At 34.0% G+C, this 22,197-nt stretch overlaps 1 protein-coding gene across 1 annotated transcript; it reads left to right on the top strand.

The window, feature by feature from the left end:
* Nucleotides 1–21,019, top strand: LOC108326361 (pectin acetylesterase 9). Its single transcript, XM_017559829.2, has 14 exons — nucleotides 1–387; nucleotides 469–595; nucleotides 690–772; nucleotides 5,428–5,557; nucleotides 17,829–17,908; nucleotides 18,382–18,468; nucleotides 18,595–18,719; nucleotides 18,811–18,871; nucleotides 19,503–19,559; nucleotides 19,638–19,715; nucleotides 19,809–19,914; nucleotides 20,099–20,247; nucleotides 20,539–20,654; nucleotides 20,747–21,019. Exons 2-14 carry the CDS (start codon nucleotides 469–471, stop codon nucleotides 20,748–20,750), a joined length of 1,203 nt encoding a protein of 400 aa, XP_017415318.1. The 5' UTR covers nucleotides 1–387; the 3' UTR covers nucleotides 20,751–21,019.
* The last annotated feature ends 1,178 nt before the right edge of the window (nucleotides 21,020–22,197 follow it).

The raw sequence follows: 22,197 nt of genomic DNA, 5'->3' as shown, positions 1-22,197 counted from the left end.
CTTCATCTCCACCCCACCTTCTCCTTCTCTCTTTCCACCACTCAACAACAACACTCACCAAAACGACGCCGTTTCCCAAAGCGTCCAAAAACCGCAACTTCTAACTCCACAGACACACATTCTCCACCTTCTAATCTTTTCCTTTATGTTATCTTTTCTCCTCGCATGCGCCATGTTATTATTATTATTATTATTATTGTAACGCTTCGATGGCGACGCGAGTTTTAATCTATATCCGTTTCGTTTAAGCAATTAATGAGGCGTCAATTTCACTTACGTGGATTTCCAATCCCGCTTCGTTCCTCACACTGCATCGTGAAAACCCTATTAATCTCAACGAATGTTGATTATTGTTAATTTTCCTTCAATTCCAGACAAAGAGCAAAGGTACGCACTGTTTTTTAGATCCTGCTTTCTCACCTATCGTTTTCCCAGGTAAACAACGCCATTCCTTTCTACTCTATCTAGATGAATATCCTCGTGGCGCTCGCATTCTTGTGCCTGGCAACATTGGCGCCATGGCGCGTTCGCTCGCAACAACAGAGGCTTCTCGTGAACATGACGCTCGTTACCAAGGCCAAAGCTAGCGGCGCTCGTAAGTTCGTTTTAATTTTCATTTTCGTAGATTCACTATTAATTAATTTTGCATTGTTATTCGTTGAAATTTGGAGGGAAAAAAATGTTTGTAGTGTGTTTGGACGGAAGTTTACCGGCGTATCACTTGGACAGAGGATTCGGTGCTGGTGAAAACAACTGGCTTCTTCAATTTGAGGTACTGTGCACTCAACTTTCTCTAAATTATTTAAGACAAGCGCACTTGTATGGTAAAGATGTAGTGATATATACTGCTATGTTTTTTATGCTTACGAGTTGTTTGAGTCTCGCGAGTTTTATCTATTTTCTTGAAAAATGGGAAGAGTATGCTGGTTTTGTGGTTTGAAAAAGTGGCGATGGTGTCTTTGTTGTTTTGGGGAGGTGAAGGGGTCGATGATTGCGTGATTCATTGGTGGTTTCAAAATGCCACATGACGATGGCTTTTTTTTGTCGTGCACCTAGAATTTTGCGCGCGCAGCTTTAGGGAACTGGAATTCACTGTTTTACCACTCAAAGCAAATTCCAAAATGAGCCCATCCACGAGATTTTTTATCGAAACCATCCCCTCGCCGGAGTATTTACATTACGAGTTCAATTCAGCGGCTCAGCCGAATTCTAAATGTGATTCATGGTGACGGAGATGGGGATGGAGACGGTGGCTGGTCAAGAGATCAAAATTCGGCTCTGATATCTGACCTGTTTTTTGTTTTTTTTTTCAAACCGTTTTTTAGAAATATTAAAATATTTTAAAAAGTATAAATATAAATTACTACGTAAATTAATTAATATTATTTAAAAAACTGCATTTAATTTAAAATTATATTATTTTTATCAGCTGAAATAAAAAGTTAATTCAAATGACGTTACCAAAATTAATAAATTTATACATTAATATTAGTTTTTTATTTTAATAACTTATATGACTAATTAATGATTTACTGTTAATGTCGGATAATAAATAATAAATGAATGATTAATTGTATAAATATAAAATAAATAATAAATGAATGACTTAAAAGTATAAATATAAATTACTAACGTAAATTAATTAATGTTATTTTAAAAACTGCATTTAATTTAAAGTTAAATTATTTTTATCCACTTAAATAAACTTTAAAAGTTAATCCAAATGACCTTACACAAATTAATAAATTTATGCATTAATATTATTTTTTGATTTAATAACTTATATGACTAACATTAATGATTTACTGTTAATGTCAGATTATAAATAATAAATGAATGATTTAATTGATATTCATTGAAATAAGTGTGTTGACTATTATTATTAGTTTATATTTAATAAATTTAGTATTATTGAATGTCTTTATCTATTATATATAAATAAAATCAATATATAATACAAAAGTATAAATTTTTGTTATTAATTTAAATTAACTACTATTAATATTTCTGCAAAATAATTTATCTTACAGATTATATTTATGATTCTTAATTTGAACTTTTTTTATTAATAATGATTAATTATATTTTTTATAACCTTTTTAAAAGATTTTTTCATTTAAGTTATATTAAATTAATTGATTAAAAAATGACTATTTAATTTATAGGTAACTTTTTTCTCCTTACCTTTGATATTTTAAATTTATGCGCCAAAAAAGTTAGTATTCAATAAACTTTCAGATTCATTGATCTTTTAACACAATATGATAAGAAAAATAAATAATGGAGAAGGTAAAAAGGTTATAAAATTAGAACATTGTATTTATTCGAAATTTCAAACTCGTCTGAATATCTGTTAAAATAAAGATGGATGACGTTTTAATAAATTTGAAAATAAATATATTAATATATTTTCAAAATGGTTTATTTGAGTGTAAAGAATTCACTTTTCTCCAGCTTGAATGGGTGGCCTGACCACCCTTCAACCCGTTATAAAGAAAAAACATACAGGGCGAATTGAATATATAAATCAGTTAACCTGGATAGAGTTTGGATTGTACTACTTACATATATATTTTTTAAATTATATTGTCATATAGAATTATTTATATATTGAAAGTAATTAAATATTTTATTCATCATTTCCTTAATTACGTTCTATTTTATATTCTTCTGTAATGTATTTATTTATAAGAAATAACAATTTGAGATATTTAAATCTAAAATTAAAAAGATTTCTATAGTTGATTTTATTCTAATCTTTTGAAAGTTATATGAGATTCTCATTATCTCAAATCCGCTTATTTTATTAATGAGATCTTAGGTTAAAGTAATAATAACATAATTATTAATTTTATTTATTATAAAAGGTTATTTAAATATTTTATATTTTACTTTTTTTCAGTGATTTATTTTCATTGAAGTTTCTTAATTAATTGTCCTGAATATTTTCTATAACATTTAAAAATTTCTTATTATCTAGAATGGTATCTCCTTAATTACTAATACTCCAAATTACTAGTATTTCGTTTCAAATTATGATTTAAATTTCAGAGAAAAAAAAACATTAATTAATTTTCTCAATGAAATTTAAGTGCTCTATTTTATGCAGACACGTATTGCAATAACTCAAATTCACATATTTTTTATAGATGACAAAAAATTATAGGAAACAAAGTAGAAAAAAAATCATAATTATTCTGAAATCTGAAAATGATCAATAAAATAAAAAGGATTTTATTTTTAAATGTGATACTTATCTAATGACGGAGAGTTCTTATTTCTTAACATTTTTTTATTAATTCGTATAAAATATTTTACTAACTGTTGATTAAATATGATATCTTTTTTAATTTTTTTTTTCTTGTTAGCAACGTTTAAATCCAATTTTATCCTTACATTTAGTCCTACTTTAATTTGAAATATTAAATGAAGTCATAATAAAAACCATAACATAATTGTTTAATTAAATGATATATTTCATAATGACATATTTAGTGATATTTGTTTGTTAAATTTCTTTATCTATTTTTAAGCATAAATATAAAGATGGGAAATTAAGTTGTTTTAGTAGGTAGTATGTTGAATTTGTCTATGTTTATGACATAATTTCTTTAATGATTAAGTATGAATATGAATAAAATTTCTAGAATAATTAAGTTTAAATATGAGTAAAACTTGTATAATGATTAAATATAGGCATAAATAATATTTAAATTATTAATTGAATATGAATACAGAAATCAATATTTGTATGTTTATATATATTATTTTTGTAACTTTTTTTTCTTTTGCACTTTTTTTTTATTTGTATGTTTAATAATTTTTATAATTATTTTTTTTTCGAACCTGAAAGTTTATTATTTACTATAATATAAAAAAATTAATGTCATTATCATTAAATTATAAAATCAAAATATTATTTTTAAATTTAAATTATTATTAATTTATATTTGTATATGTAATTTAATTTAAATAACATGTTATAATATTTATTAATGTATAAAAAAAATCATTATAATATAGAAAAATAATAAAGGTAGGCATTTGAAATATTTATTTTTAAACTTTAATATCTGTTCTTTTCATAATTTTAAGTATACGTGCAAGTTAATAATATTTTATATAATTTATTTACTTTTATTTAATTATTATTTGATTTTTTATTTAAATTTTATAAAACTATCTTTTTTTAAAAATATTTGACATTAAATATCTTATTTTGATATTAAATATTTGATAATATTATATTTATTTTTTTATAAAATTAATTAATTAATATTAAAACAATAAAAGAAATAAATATAAAAAGGTATATCCATGATTCAGCTGTTGCCAACTTGTCATCCTTACATAAGTATTCGTTTATTTTATATACATGATTTGATCATTATCTAGTATTTATGTGGGTTTTAATAAATATTTAAATCATTGGTGATTTTTAATTTTATTTATATTAAAAAGTTCTTTTATATTTTAACCTTTTAGTTTTGGTATCAACATTAATTATTTTTAAAATTACTTTGTATTTCAAATCTTCAATTTTTGTATTTTCTTAAAATATTTTTCTGATTTAAAATTTACTATTTATTCTACTTATATTTTCAATTACGTTAACATGAGTTTAAAAATAGTTTCCAGTTCAAAGATATATCTTATCATGAAATATATAAAAAAAAACTATGTTTTTTATGTTATAAATTTGATTCATCAATTTGAAGATATATTTATACTTTTTCTTTATTAATGTGTATATATATATATATATATATATATATATATATATATATATATATATATATATATATATATATATATATATATGAATAAAATCTTAAAACATTTTTTAAAGTTAGTTAAATTATCTATAATAGTTTTATGTTTTTTGGTATTAAATTATGTTCAAATTGTAGTATTAAAAATTCTTATATTTTCATATAATATATTCTTTACTTAAACTTGTATTATTAATATTTTTCTTTAACTTCTGTACAATGTCTTTCGTGTGTATATAGGTTAGATGATGAAAGTTTCAAAATTAGATAAAAGTATATTAGAATAACAGTGTATTTTATTCATCTTAATAACTTATTTTACTTTTAATTCGTTATTCAATAATATAAAATATTGGGTAGCATTTTGAAAAAGAAAAAATAGAAAGAAAAAGACAATGGACATTCCCCGGTAACACTTTTATAACCAGTGTCGGAAGTGTGGAGTTATTGTCGGAATAAAGTTTTGTATATATAAACTTTGAATCTAAGCAAAAGCAATGAAAACATGAAATGATTGAATGAAATGACAAAGTATTAAGTTCAGTTAGTTTGGTGGAGCCTAAATTAAATTCCAGTTAAAGAAACCCCTTTTGATCTACCTTCATAAATCATCAATGATGATCATTATCTATTTATTAATTATGGTTCTTTCCAGGGAGGTGGATGGTGCAATGACTTAAAATCATGCTTGGAGAGAGCCAAAACTCGGAGGGGTTCATCAAGTTATATGGTCAAATTGGAGGTGTTTTCTGGTATTTTAAGCAACAATGCCACCCTTAATCCTGGTAACTTAACCAACTTTTTCTCTGTTTTATTTTACTTGAGAAATATCAAAATTTATCTCTGTTTTATTTTACTTGAGAAATATCAAAATTTAACTAAATATATTTTTAAGATACTCAATACAAATCAAATTTATTTTGATTATAATGTCTACTGTGAGAGAAAATTGTCCTTATCAAATTTCTAAATTTATTTGTGTTTGATGACATCTAAACAAATAAAGAAAAAACAAATATGAAAACAAATATTTCCTTTGATAGACACTGTTGATGGTAAATAATAATAATAGTTTGGGTCATAACTTTTGAATCCACATCTGGCTGGGTTCTGCTATACCAAGTAAGGGAGGTTCCGTGATGTGCAACTATTGGTGCATTAGAAGCCCGTAACAACTGCATTTATATGAAATAATGCAGAGCAATTAAGTCAGATTAGGTGAATATAACTGTGTTTGGTACGTCATACAGAAGTTGTTTTTTACATGTTAGGTTGGGTCTGGGAGCACAGTTTTAAGCTTTTCCACATTTTTACATAAATCTGACATCTAAATGAATATCCAAACACATAATATGACAAAATTCTTAAAAGTCAAGTACACAATGAACGCGGTGTGCCTCAAGGCAGTGTTGAGGGTACTTAAAACCAGCATTATCATGGATTTTAATTTATATATATATATATATATATATATATATATATATATATTTTGAAATATTTATTCTTTTGTCCTATTTTTGTTGTAATTTATTTTTAATTTCTATTCTCTCTCATTTTTAATCATTTCATATTTTACAAATTGCTGTGAAAAAAAATAATCATTGTCTCGATTTAATAGTTTATAAAAAATTTATAAAAAAAGTCATTATTTAATATAATTTTTTAATCTGTAAATTTTTCTTAGACTTGAATAAATACAACATATATTCGTAATATGAATTTTATCATTAATCGTATTGCTTTAACTGTTTTATAATTTACTTAATGCTAATAAAGATTTTGTGCATTGTAGAAATGTTTTTGGTATTGAATAAATTTTAGAAATATAATAAAAATAGTCTATGAAACCAAAATAAAAGCAAAAACGCGTAATGAAATTATCTAGAATATTGGAAATGTGTGGTAGAAGAGAAAAAATGTTTAGGATTATAAAATGCTTAATCAATAATGAATCATTTAGAAATATAGTATTCTTATGCAAGTCATTTTAAAATGCATTCAATACATTATAATTTAATATATAAACATAGATGGTTGTTGATGAGTATTCATATATTTTTATTTTTTAATCTATTTCAATTGTTTAACAGTACACAACACCTGATTGTTCTAGAGAAAAACACACCACATACTTCATTTAAAAAAATTGAAATCCACACAATGATAAACGATTAATTGTTATAATATCATCAAAGAAAGTTGTCACAAATGATTTTTTGCCAACATATTTTTGTGAGAAGTGTTCCTACTTTTTTCATCTCTTGCTTTTAAAATAAGAGTATATGAGAGCCAATTTAAATTTTGGTGACTGTTACACTGATGTCAGTTTTTTATACTCTAAAATTTCTATTTAGAAATTTAAAGTAAATATTTACTTTATAGCATACTAGCTTCAACTTTCCTTGAACTTTAAAAAACATTTTATTTATATATTATATTGCATCATATGTAACCTTCTTACTCTTATTCCTATGCTATATCCCTTTTTAATTACCTCCAGATCCATTATTTTTCTCGTAGTTCTTTTGGTTTATTACATAAAATAATATAATGATTGGTGATTAATATAAAGTAGTTACTATTATTATAATTGTCACTATCATATTTTTATGATCTCTTTTAATATACCAGTATTGACACTGTCGTGCAAGGACTACTAGCAGTTTTGTAATTGGTAACATCTTAATATAGGTATTGAATTTGGGAATATCAATTTAGTTCATCCTTCACTTTACAGTCGGAGTGGTCCTTAAAACACAGCTGTCATCTGAGTTTAAAAACGATAGTCATACAAATAGGCAATCCAGTTGTGTATACTGTAGACTGTAAACTATAGCTCCTGGGTCATGATTCCCTTTCACGGACTCCTGTCTCCTATCGATCCATTTTTACTTCGGAGTGTTTATTATGAAATATATTCACTATTTTTTTTAAAGAATTCTTTTAATAAATTATACATTAACTATATAAATATATCAAAGCCATTATAAAGAACATTCTAGAAGTCAAATAGGATTGGTGGAAAGAGCTTATGACAAAATAATAAATATGAAGTTTTATGTACATGCATTTTAATTTTAATACATGTTTTTTAAATATTAAAACTATTTTGTTTTATTTTATAATAATAAATAAAAATTCTCTATATGATTTTAATGTAAATATAATAAAAAGATTTTCATTTAAAATAACACAACCAACAATTATGTTACACCCTTTCCAGACAAATACCAAGACACTTTACCTTTCTCTCAGAACCGGTGAAGGTTGGCTTCATCCTTTGGTATTATAACTTAGAGTTGGTGTTGTTCCATCGGTCCGTTTCACATTACTTTAATTAACTCATTTTCTAGTAAGTTTCAATTCAATTTCCCCCTCGTATTTGCAACCATATATTACTAGACTACTTGGTTGGCCTTCGGAGGAGGAGGGTATAGTCTTCTCCAGAAGTTCCTTGATAGACTTAACCAACCGATGAAAGTGTTGGTACGCAAAGATGAAAATGCAGAATGTGTTCTGTCTCTTGTTAAAAATAAAATAAACTTGACTACTTTATAGCCTTACATACTAGAAACAAAAAAAAAACTGCTGCGCGCATAAAGCGCATAACTCCTATATTTACGTTTGACTTATTTAAAAGTAACTGAACTTTTTAAAACACTAACAAATCCTCTCTTAAACTGAATACTAGCAATCAGTTTATATCAGATTCAGCATATTCTCCTAGTGAATTTCGTAATGTACATAAAGTATAATTTGAGAGCTTCACAATGAATTACAATATACTAACTTTGCATTCCACACGGTTTTTCCAACACCCTATTCAGCCAAATGTCTTGACAAACACATGATATTGCACCTATAAATCTAATTGGTTATTTATTTGTATTAAAAAATGGGTTTAAGCCTAACTCAACCCCACAAAACCGGCTTGTAAGGTGAGGTTTGCACCTCACTTATATATTATATTTTGGCCTTATCTCTAGTTGATGTGTGACTTCCAACACTTCCATGACTAAGAAACAATATTTTACCAAGGTTTGTCATAGCAAATTCATGTTTCATGGAGTTTTTGAAATTTGCAAACATCAACTCATCATTGCTAGTAAAGATAAGGCCATCAACATACAAACTAACCATTAATATTGTATCCTTTTTTTCTTTCTTTACAAATAGAGTATACTCGTTGACACACTTCTTAAAACCATCCTTCAAGAAATATGCTTCTATGCGACTATACTAAGCACGTGGTGCTTGCTTAAGTCCATAAAGAACTTTCTTCAATTTGTACACCAACTTTCCTGGCACCATCAAGTAATTCCACCAATTCCCATGTGTCATTTCTGTTTATTGCTTCCATCTCCACATCCATGGCTTTCCTCCATTTTGGAATCTGTTCGGCAACAACAAAGTGTGTGGGATCATTGTCATCTGCTGCAGATAGAGCCATATTTGCTTCTGGACTATCTTCAAAAAATTCTGCACCAGTTTCGTAGCCTGTCATCTAGAGAGGTTGATAGGTTTCCGAAAGAGAAACTTAATCAAGAACCTCCAACACCACACGTAACAGGCACACAATAGAGACAAAGGAATTAAACTGAGTATTATTCATATAAAAGAATGGTCTGTGCAACTACAGATACAAAGGGCTTAACCCCCTCCACAGGACAAAGCCTGTCAACAATCTAACTGCTAAAAGTTTCCTCTCCACCAGACTTAGCCCCTATTTATACAATACTATCCTAACTATCTTGACAGCAGTTAGGCTAACTAACTTCTAACGTTTCCTCCTCCTTTCATATACAATTAGCCTCCTATCATTACCCCCTTCTCCTTCAACAACTTTGTCCCTAAGGTTGAATTCAGGATATTGCTCCTGCATAGTTGCCACATCTTCCCAAGTGGCCCCATCTCTACCACCCTCCTGCCACTCTACTAACACCTGTGGAACTCTCTCTTCCCCTGCTGCTTGTGCCTCCTTTCTAGAATTTGCATTGGCCAATATGTGGGCCCTTTGGCCTACAACTCAGCTGGCAGGTCTCCCTCAATTCTCTTCTCCCCCACCGCCTTCTTTAATTGGGATATGTGAAAAACTGGATGTATCCTGGATGTTTCTGGCAATTGTAATCTATAAGCAACCCTTCCCACCTGTTGTACCAGCTGAAATGGCCCGAAATAACGAGCCGATAATTTGGAATGCAGACGCACAAGCATTGAAGCTTGCCGATGGGGTCTAATATTCAAATATACCCATTCTCCCACCTTGATCTCCACTTCTCTCCTCTTTTTGTTAGCTTGTTGAACCATTAAGTCCTGGGCACGACTTAAATGGAATTTTAATTGCTTCAGCGCCTCATCCCTCGTCATCAGATCTTGTGCCACCGTTTCCACCGCAGTTTCCCCAGGTACAAATCTACTCAGTGAAGGTGGAGCTCGACCATAAATAATTTCGAAGGGAGAACACCTTGCCGCCCCTTGATAACTGGTATTGTACCAGTATTCGGCCCATGACAACATCATCTTCCAGCTGTTGGGTTGCTCAGAGCAGAAACATCTCAAGTACCCCTCCACTCGATTCAGAACTTCTGTCTGGCCATCGGTTTTAGGGTGGTAGGCCGTGCTCATCCTGAGCTGCGTTCCCTGCATCCTAAAGAGCTCTTTCCAAAAGAGACTAAGAAACAGAGGATCTCTATCGCTCACAATTGACATAAGAATACCATGCAACCGTACAATTTCCCTAGTGAAGACCTCCGCCACAGTTCTCGCTGAATAGGGGTGCTTTGACGCTATAAAGTGAGCGTATTTACTTGGTCTATCGACCACCACTAATATCGCGTCGTAGCCTTGGGACTTGGGTAATTTCACAATGAAATTCATGCTCACCTCCTCCCAAACAGCTTAGGGAATAGGCAGGGGCTGTAATAAACCTTGGGGCGACGCGGCCATATACTTATGCTGCTGACAGTTCACACACCCCACCACAAACTCCGTGATCGTTCTCTTCATGCCTATCCAGTAGAAGGATTGAACTATCCTTCTGTAAGTGCGGAACACCCCTGAATGCCCTCCTGTACTGGTCATATGAAATTTCGCTAATAACTTTGGAATCCAAATCGATTTTGCCGCTAGCACCATCCGCCCCTTGTAATGGAGTCTGTCGTTCTCCAGAGTGTATGCGGCATGGCTGTTTGGGTCCCTCTTGATATCATCAATGACCTTCCTCAGCGATTCATCCTCTTCCACCTCTTTCAGCACTTCCTGAAAATCGTGCTAGTAAGGCTGAGAAATTGCCTGTAGTTCCACGTCCTCCACGCCCATTTCTCTCTTTCTTGAAAGCGCGTCTGCCACCTTATTCGAGATTCCAATTTTGTACACAATATCGAAATCATAGCCCATGAGTTTGACTATCTAGTTTTGCTGGCTGTAAGTCGTGATCCTCTGTTCTAGCAGATACTTCAGACTGCGTTGATCTGTGTACACGACAAACCGTTTCTCCAACAAATATGGTCTCCAATGCTGGATGGCCATCACCAGAGCCATCATCTCCTTTTTGTAAATCGATTTGCTTAAGGAGCCCTTCGACAGGGCCTTGCTGTACAAGGCGATGGGCCTCCTGTTTTGCATCAGCACTGCTCCCACACCGCCTCCCGACGCATCACATTCCACGTGGAATTCCTGGTTGAAGTCGGGTAGGGCCAAGACTGGTGCGGACGTAATGGCTGTCTTGAGCGCTACCATAGCCTTTCCCGCTGCTTCCGTCCACACAAACCTCCCCTTTTTAAGGGGCTCAGTTAAAGGCTTAGCCAATTTCCCTTATCCCCTCACAAACCGCTTGTAGTATCCCCATAACCCCAAGAACCCCCTTAAAGCTTTCACACTCTTCGGTTCATCCCAGTCCAGCACTGCTTGGATTTTATCTGTATCCATCTCAACACCCCTTGCTGAAATTATGTGGCCTAGATAGCGGATCTGTTGCTTCCCAAACTCGCACTTGCTACGGTTGGCCACCCAGCTCTGTTGCTCCAATAACTGCAATACTATTTTTAGCTGTGCCATATGAGCGTCCTACGTAAAACGAGCACACACTTCCTGAGGTAGGGCTGCATCAAGTTATTCATAGCACTTTGAAAGGTGGCCGGCGCATTGGTGAGGCCAAAGGGCATCACAAAAAATTCAAAGTGACCCTGATGCGTTCTGAATGCCGTCTTAGGGACATCGTCTTCACCCATCCTTATCTGGTGATATCCCGCCTTTAAATCAATTTTTGAGAAGTATTTAGCTCCACTTAGTTCGTCCAATAGTTCCTCTATTACGGGTATGGGATACTTGTCCGGGATTGTTGCCTTGTTCAAAGCCCGATAGTCAACACAGAAGCGCCAGTTGCCATCCTTCTTCTTCACCAAAATCACCGGACTGGAGTAGGGGCTTTTACTTGGTCGGATGATCCCCGCTTTTAACATGTCTGATACTTGTTTTTCAATTTCTCCCTTCAAAAGATGGGGGTACTTATAAGGCCGAACGTTTATAGGATTTCACTCCTTCCTTCAGCACAATGTGATGCTCCATATCTCGAGGTGGAGGTAAGTTTTCTCTCTCCCGGAATACAAGATGGTGCGCCTGCAACACTGAACCCAGTTCAGATTTCTGCTCCGCTATCAAATCACCCATCCACTCATCGTTTCCCTCCTACTCCACTCGGCCCAAGTCCCAAACAAGCACCCATGACTCAGCGTCCACCAACTTCAGCAGCGCCTTGGGTTCCACCAACTGTTTGGACAATGCCGGGTCCCCTTGCACGCAGACCTTCTTACCCCCAACACGTAAGCCATGGACATTTCCCTCCAATTTATTACCACTTCGCCCAGTGTCGCCAGCCACGCAATCACCAATATAATATCCACTCCTCCCAGCTCGAAAACGTACAAATCTTCCTCCACCGTAGCTTCCCCCAAGCTTATTCGCACCTTCTCGCAACGTCCCCTCGACATTCTCCTGTGCCCATCGCCAAGGCTCACCGCGTACGGTGGTGTATCGGTTATCAGCAACTGCAATTCATCCGCCACCCTTCGACTGACAAAGTTATGGCTGACCCCACTATCTATAAGAACCACCACTCTTCGATCTCCAATCTGCCCAGTCAGTTTCATGGTTTTGGGAAGGGTCAACCCCTCCGCCGAACAAGCCAATAGCTCCATGGGCTTCTCCTCCTGGTTCATGCCTTCAGTCATTTCATCCTCCTCGTCTTCCGTCAGGAGCAACACCCTCAAACTATTCTCCGAACACTTGTGATCGGGAGCAAAAGGGCCTCCGCACCGAAAGCACCGCCCTTCTTCTCGCCTTTTAAGAAATTCGGGATAAGGCAAATTCCTTACCATTCTCCCTCGATTGTCGCCTCATCCGCCGACTTCTCCTCGTACGCTGTTCGCTGGCAATGGAACTTCTCTTCTGTTCGACCTGCTCGCCTCTGCCCTGCCTCCCAAACGGTTCGTGGGTTGTCGTTCCATCTCTCCCCGAACTACTATGGTCGAGGCTCGCGAACCCCCTGGAGTTCCACTTTACGCCATTCCAACCTCCTCCCCGCGCTCTGGATATAACATCTTCTACGTCCCGCGCTATCCTTATGGCAACCTCCAATTCTTTTGGGTCCTGAATGCGGACTTGCCCTTTGATTTCTTCCCTTAACCCAGCCAAGAAAAATCCCAGTGCCAGTTCTTTCGACAAGCCCTACGTTTGTCCCAATAACATCTCGAAGTTTCGGGTAAACTCCTCCACCGGCCCCTGTTGTCGCAGCATCGCTAACTGCTCGTACACCGTCCCCCGAAATCCCCCTCCAAAACGGTTTATCAGTGCTTCTTTTAATCTTGGCCAAGAACGGTTCTTGGTTTTATCTTTCCAAATCTTGAACCAATAGCTCGCACTACCTTCCATACTCATCTAAGTGAGCTCTATCTTATCTTCCTCCGCTACCTTCTGTATGTCGAAGAAGCGATCCGTCCTGTTAATCCAAATGTGTGGTTCTTGGCCTTCAAACCCGGGTAAGTCAACGCTTTTCCTCCAATTCTGTTGTATTCCCCCATTATCGCGCCTCTCATGGTTATCATTCACTAAGCTATTACCCCCTTCGGAGCCTCCCTCTTGATTATTCGTGCCTCCGCCCATCAACCTCATCATTTGCTGCAGGTCGCGTCTTATCGCTGGCGTCTCCCCCTTAATTCCCTCTACCGTGATCTCCAGATTATCTATTCTCCCCTCCGTGTTCCTCTCCATTGCCGATTATCTCCCCTCTTGATCCGGCAGGTCAGACCAATTGATAGGTTTCCGAAAGAGAAACCTAATCAAGAACCTCCAACACCACACGTAATAGGCACACAATAGAGACAAAGGAATTAAACTGAGTATTATTCATAAAAGAATGGTCTGTGCAACTACGGATACAAAGGGCTTAAGCCCCTCCACAGGACAAAGCCTGTCAACAATCTAACTGCCAAAAGTCCCCTCTCCACCAGACTCAACCCCTATTTATATAATACTATCCTAATTGTCTTGGCAACAATTAGGCTAACTAACTTCTAACGTTTCCTCCTCCTCTCATATACAATTAGCCTCTTATATGAGGTGGTCTTTGAGATCGTTGCAGAAAAGGACTATGTTCTGTTGTCAAAGGATCAGAGGAAATATTATGTTCATCTTCTCCTATATCAAGATCATGACATACCTATTGTTGCACTATATCTGTTGTTGTGTTTCATCTGGCGTTGTGTTTTCAACCTCATGTTCTTCATCTTTAATAGCATCTTCTTTATCTCCCCATTCTAAATCACATGCGATGGCTGCAACATGTTGCTTATCCCAATCCCAACTTTTATTTTCATCAAGGACAACATCTCTGCTGATGATAATTTTTTAAAATTGGATGATACAGTTTATAAGCTTTTGAGACTTTACTGACTCCCCAAAAAAACACAATTTTGACTTTTATCATCTAACTTGGTTCGCGTAGCATCTGACACATGAAAATGTGAAAGGCAACCAAAACTGCGAAAATACTTAACTGAAGGTTTGACTCCACTCCAGGCTTCTTCCGGAGTTTGATTTTTCACGACTAATGTGGGACTTCGATTTAAAATATGCACTGACCAAGTGGCAGCTTCAACCCAAAAGGTTTTGGGCATCTTCTTCTCTGAGAGCATGCTTCGAACATAATGGTCTGATTCTTGCGTTCTGCAATCCTATTTTGTTGTGGAATATATGCGGTTGTCAGTTGTCTACGAATACCATTGTCAGAACAAAATTTGGTGAAGTCTTGAGAGGTAAATTCTCCCCCACAATTAGTGTGCAGTCCTTTGATAGAGGACTCAACTTCTTTTTCAACATGAACTTTAAAATTCTTGAAGACAGAAAAAACTTCTGACTATTCAGTTAAGTAGATCCAAGTTTTCCTAGTAAAGTCATCAATAAAAGTGAGCAAATACGTCTTTTTACTATTGAAGTTAAGTGTAATTGGTTTGCAAATATCTATGTAAATTAGTTGTAGAATTTGTGTAGCCCGCCAAGAAGATGCTTTTGGAAATGAATCACGTGACTGCTTCCCAATTAAACAGTGCTTGCATAGTTTGGTAGAGGTCTTGATGAATGGTATATGTTGGGTGCAAAGAGTGGGTACAAACAAAGTCCCACATCAGATAAAATAATACATAATATATCTCCATTGGTAAGAGGTCTTTTGGAGTGGTACCAAAAGCAAATCCGTAAGAGCTTGACCCAAAGCGGACAATATTTTTGGCCCAAACCATGCCAAAGATGCATGTTGTCCTCTACAAGCAAGTGGGTTTGGTAGGTGAAGAAATGACATGCAATAGGAACATTCGATTGGAAGACATGTGGGTTTCCATGAGTAAACCATTTTGTGGATGATACACTTTGCACTTGCCATGTTGGAAGAGAATGCTAAGGCCCTTTTCTTGTATTTGCCCGATACTATGTAGGTTGTTTCTTAAGTCTGGCACGAAAAAGACGCCAATAACTATATAGGTGTTGCCATGCCTGTGAAGTCGAATGCTGCCTTTTCCTTGACAGCCATATTGGAGTTATTGCCCAGTTTTACTGTGTCTTTGTAATCTTCATCAAGATCTGAGAAGTACTCTTTCCTCTCGCACATGTGATTGCTACATCCAGAATCAAGGAACCACACAATATCTTCATTTGTCTTGGTTATCTCTGTGTGAGCCATCAACAACATTTCTTCATCATTCTCAACATAGTTAGCTTCTCTTTGCTCGGATGGACATTCCGAGCTGAAATGTCCAAGGTGATGACAGGTGTAACATTCCACATGAGATTTGTCAAAACTTTGTCGACCTCGTCCACGGCTGCGTCCTCTTCCGCGCCATCCAAAGCTTCCCCTACGCCTTCCATGTCCTCGGCCCTGGGCTGTGTTGTAACCTACATGGGAAACTTGCAGGGCTTGTTCTTGTTCCACATGAGATGACAATCGAAGCTCATGTTAAAGGAGACTACTTCGTAGTTTATCAACCGTCAGTGTCTCGATATCCTTAGACTCCTCAATGGAACACACAATATAATCAAATTTTGGAGTCATGGATCTTAGAATTTTTTCAACAACCGCAACATCACCTTTGTTTTCGCCATTAGCTTTCATCTTGTTGGTGATGGTGAGTGTCCGAGCAAAATAATCATTAACGGATTCCCCCTGCTTCATGTGGATAATTTCAAATTCTCTTCGGAGAGTTTGTAATTGTGCTCGCTTAACCTTTGAAGTGCCGTGGTACTTTTGCTTTAATGAGTCCTTTAACTTCTGGGATGCCATGTTGCACCAGTCCCAATACTCCTTGGATCTTAAGAAGTTCTCCATAAGCATAGCTCACTCATCATAATGACCATCAAATTTTGGTATAGTAGGCTGGACAAATGAATTTTCTGATCCCATTGCATATGATAATTAGAAGACTACTACTTCTATATTTGGATCAGGCCCCGGGATGATGTTGCTACGCAAAGATGAAAATGCAGAATGTGCTCTGTCTCTTATTAAAAATGAAATAAACTTGACTACTTTATAGCCTTACATACCAAAAACAATAAAACTGATGTGAGGCATAAGACGCATAACTCCTATATTTACGTTTGACTTATTCAAAAGTAACTGAAATTTTTAAAACACTAACCCGAAGAATGAACGAAATTCTTGTTTTTTTTTTTTGGAATTGAAAGGTCACTTCCGTACTCTTCAATTGGGGTTCTCATAGAACATATTTTTATTTACGATTTCATTTTCTTCATCCTGCATCACCATTTTCTAATCACCATCTCCAGCTGAGCTGTCGGTGGACATACTAATCTAAATTATTTGGGATGATGTGTATGAGCATCATGTGTTGCGCTTAGATCCGCTACACCCACCTGTTAATTTCTTTTCATTTCTTGCATGAAAAAGAAAAATGTATTTCCCTTTCTGTATGATGAAAAGGAACATCATTTTTGTTAAAAGTTGATTGTCTTAAATTGAAGAATAAAAATAAGGTCAATTATCCAACTCAAAGTTAATAACTTAAAGTAAAAATAGTTTTATCCTTTATTCATAAAAATTAATTTTTTTTTTATAAATGAAACAGTCAAAATCGTAACAATAAAAAAATATTTCACCTACAAAATATAATAATAATAAAATATTATTTTTTTCTTTACAATAATATTTTTAATAAAATCTTAACTGGTCACAATATCAATTTAGACTTAATTTCGGATTCATAAACGTTGACCGGTAAATAAACAAATAGGTTAATTATGTTTATACAAGTTATTTAATTTAATACTAGCATTTTAGTAGTATATAATTGGTTAAATTTTATTAAACTAATTTAGTTTCGAAATCGCTGTTGCGATAGTAAAATCTAACTAACTATAATAACTTTTTTGTCGAATTATGTATAAAGGAAGTATTTTTCTTTTAAATCTTTTTTTTACCTCTTAGACTTTGTCTATGAATGTTTACAAATTATTAAATCATTGCGTTTGTCCGTGAATGTACTGTATCAGATTTTTACAACTGGAACCGTGTAAAGCTGAGATACTGTGATGGAGCCTCGTTTACAGGAGACGCTGTGTTCTCTAACAAGGTAAGCGACTCCTCGTTTACGTGAGTCTTGCATTCATTCCTCTATCATAAATAATATCTTTCACATTGGCTAAACCATTTCTCTAACCCAAAATTACTGTAAAACAATGAAGGTAGTTCACCGGTTCAGGCTAAATCAGAAAGAAAGCCGAATATAAAAAGGGAAAACAAGAGCAATGTTTCTTTTGAATTTTTAATAACTGATATTACATTTAACACTGTACCTAATTATTATTTTTATTCATTTACTCTTTATTTTACACACTAAACTTGTATCTTGAAAATAGTCTTCTACTGTTAGAAGGTCTAACTTTTAAGTCATTTAAAAAACAGTTTCCAAGGAAAGTTACACTAGATCAGGAGGATATTGGGTCAATTAACTTTACGGGCATTAAGTTTCATCAGCATATGAAACATGTCTAAACCAATTTTGTTGCATTGAGTAACTCTTGGTGTTTGTGAGATGAATACCAGACAACAACTCTTCATTTCAAAGGGCAAAAGATTTGGGAAGCCATTATTGACGACCTTCTACCACAAGGTTTGGGAAAGGCACGGAAGGTATACTTCAATTCTGTAGAGTTCGCTTTTGTTCATTCTCGCAACTCTGAACTGAACATGAGTGTAAGTCAACAAATTTTGTTATAAGATGAACGGAATTTATAATACACACTATCTTGTGTGTAGGCTTTGCTTTCAGGTTGCTCAGCAGGAGGTTTAGCAACCTTTCACCATTGTGACGACTTCGCCAAGCGTTTGCCAACGGATGCTAGTGTTAAATGCTTGAGTGATGCCGGTTTTTTTCTTGACGAGTATGTTTAGTCTATCTTGAGCCATTCCAACATAATTTTCGCCTGTATTTCTTCAAAATCTAAGTATTGGAGTTACTTTCCCCCTTTACAGAAGAGACATCAGTTTGAACCACACCATGAGGTTTCTCGTTAAAAGTCTAGTTCGGTTACAGGTAACATTCCATAAATGCGACACATGTACGGTACTTGTCTTTTATAAATAATATCAAAAGAGAATTGAAGGCCCAAATGGTTTGTGGGTATGTGCAGTTGGTTTATATGTTATACGATTTTCATCTTCTTAGCTGAAAGAGATTTTTAGACAGTACAACTGCTATATTGCTTCACTTTTACAATTTCTCACATCTGATGACATTTCGTTCTCCATATGTTCATTTTTCATATATTGAAGTTGAAACTTAACAAACCGCTTTTAGGATTTCTACACATTGCTGAATGGTTCAATTTCGTAGTAGATATCACATGGCATAACACGCTTTGGTTACTTTTGTCATTAAAATTGAGCTTAGGTAGAGGGAATTGTTTATATCCCGTATTTTATAGGCAGGATAGCGGAGCAATCGGTCGTGTAAATAAGTCTTAATGAAAAGAAAATTTTAGTGCTCAAGCATACCAAAGAAGACGAAGATATTTCTTATTCATTGCTTGTAATCCATCACAGCAATATCTTACAAAATAGACAAAAGAGCCCGCATGTTTTTACTCTCTACATTCAGTTTTGAAATTGCATAACAGGAAGCATAGCATTCAACAGTTATAACATGCCAAAGTCTTGTGCAACAGGGGATAGAGCAGAACCTGAATAGAAATTGCACCAGAGAACAGTACTTTCCAGCCTTGGTATGATTTCCCATGAACTTGCATCGTTAGCTCAGGCAAATTATATACAATTTTGACGTTTTTCGTGTTTATATGCAGTGCTTCTTTCCACAATATGCGTTGAAATACATATCAACACCATATTTTATTTTGAACTCTGCCTATGATGTATTCCAAGTAATATTTTTTTATGACATATTTTGTTTTTTTAACATCCTATATGGCACAATTGTCCAATTATGAGATAATTACAACTTTAAATGTTAACAGTTCCATCATATATTGGCGCCACCCTCTGCGGATTTGCACGGACACTGGAACAAGTGCAGGCTGAACCCGGCTGCATGTACAGCAGACCAAATTGCTATATTGCAAGGTTCCTATTTCAAACTTTTATTGCTCAGCAGTTTATGAAATTCTATGTATTGAGAAGTCTCCAGTGTTTACAATACAAAAATGTTTTTATTTTGTGAATGATTATATATATAGTTCGCACTTGTTGAAAACTCTCCCATCATGATGTAAATAGAACTAATTTTCCTTAATCCACGTCTATTCAGGTTTTAGGCTCGACATGCTTGGAGCTTTGAAACCATTCTATATGAATTCAAGAAGAGGGGGGGTGTTCATAAATTCATGTTTTGCTCATTGCCAAAGTGAACAACAGGATACATGGTTTAGAGATGATTCTCCTAGAATAAACAACAAGGTATGGATCTTACTCATTGACAGTGATATGATGATAATAAACCTCTATATAGTGTGTGGAATTTCAAGTTTGTCCGGAGAAAATTTATATTGCATGAAAATAATTAACTGACTTTTAATCATCAATTATATCTAACGTATATGGAGAAGTTTGCTAAATAAAAGATAACAATATAAGATCTTTGAACTGTGTCACTATTGTAGTATTTCGTTATTTGATGTTTCCTCCTTTGAACTTTTGGCACTACGAATTTTAGTCTGCGATATGGTTAAGGTAAACTATCTTTTACAGACTATTGCAGAAGCGGTTGGTGATTGGTATTTTAGTAGAAACATAAGCAAGGAAATAGACTGTCCATATCCATGCGATGGAACTTGTCATAATACTATACCCGAACCTAAGCTCAGGTAAATGACTTGCATAAGATTATGTATTTGTTCTCTTGCGTATCTGGGTGGCTTTTAAGTTCCATTGTCTGACTCGATTTGAAATGTTGCAGGTGAGATGGAAGATCAAACTGAACATTTTTCCTCAAGATTCTCTATTTTTCACATACAAGTCCCGATGGTCCACTAAAACAGAATTAAAAGGCAGTTTTTGTAGAAGAGTAGAAAACCATACACATATAGTGAATGCTAGGCAGATAGAAAATTCCTTGATAGGAAGTGATAAAGAAACCAATAAAGAAAATGTCGTTTGAATGATTTCAGTTATTTTCCATTCATTATAAAATATTTTTACTCAATAAAATTAATTTGAATTTTTATTTTCATTTTTTTCTTACGTCTCATCATATCATATGCAGTTGAAACAGTGAATAATTTGTAACTATAAGAACATAATGTCCCGGTAAATGAATCAAACAGATAAAAGGCGACTATATATAACACCAGGAACTTCATGATTCTTCGGTAGCAACCGGTAGAACAAGAAGCTTCAGATCAGTAGCTAAGAGTTCCCGGGAGATAGCATAAGTCTATCTTTTCATTGTTCTTACTCCTTCAATTTGATGCTTCTCTCTCATATCGAACTTTTCAACATTTTTCGTGTCGCATTTTGATTTAATTCTTCTCCCTCTAAGGTTCTTTCTTTACAGCATGTTACAATACCCTTATATAAAAAAGTCACCTAGTCTTCTAGGTTGAAATGAGGGTAAGAGTTGGGAATATCCTCCTAGTCTTCCCAGATGGCTTCTTAATGACAATATGCCATTGCATGAGAACCTGTGGTACATTGCAGATAATAGTACAAGTTAAAGTATTAAATTGCTGAGCAATGGGAACCAACTCTTGTAGTAAGAGGCAATGGACCTTAAGGCTGAGAGGGAGTTCTTTTAACCTTCTTCAGCAAATAAATATGAAATACAGATGAATCCTGACATTATCAGGTAGCTGAAGCTTATGCTACTATCCCAACGCCTGCCAAGACTGGAATAGGACCACCAAAAATAGCTTACAAGTGTTGTAACAACTTATTTCTTGTATGCAAAATTTCTTGGACAACAAGATCCCTATATTGAACTTCACAGCGTACCAAAACTACACAAAGAAGAACTGTAGTAAAACTGAATCCAGGAAACACAGAATACCAAGCCTTCCAATTACCATAAACAAAACAATGAGGTTCATTTCAATTGTCTTATTCAATGCTTTAGTTCATCTATTCCATGCTTTTAAACTATGAAGCACTTGGGTTACGTATAATATTTTAGTTATTAATGAAGTATCAAATAGTGTTATTTTTATAATGATAATAATTTAACATTTTTTTATATTGACAACTTTAATATATATTATTTATTATATTATTATAATTTAAATTTACACGATAATAATCATATATTTATTATGTTTTTAAGAATTATTATATATATTTTAATATATATATATATATATATATATATATATATCATGTATAATATTTTTTTATTTTTAAAATAAATATATTGTT

The sequence above is a fragment of the Vigna angularis genome, chromosome 3, assembly GCF_016808095.1.
Source record: "Vigna angularis cultivar LongXiaoDou No.4 chromosome 3, ASM1680809v1, whole genome shotgun sequence".
In the NCBI taxonomy this organism is placed as follows: Eukaryota; Viridiplantae; Streptophyta; class Magnoliopsida; order Fabales; family Fabaceae; genus Vigna; species Vigna angularis.
The sequence above is the reverse complement of the archived record's forward strand: the minus strand, read 5'-3'. Positions and strand labels throughout refer to the sequence as shown.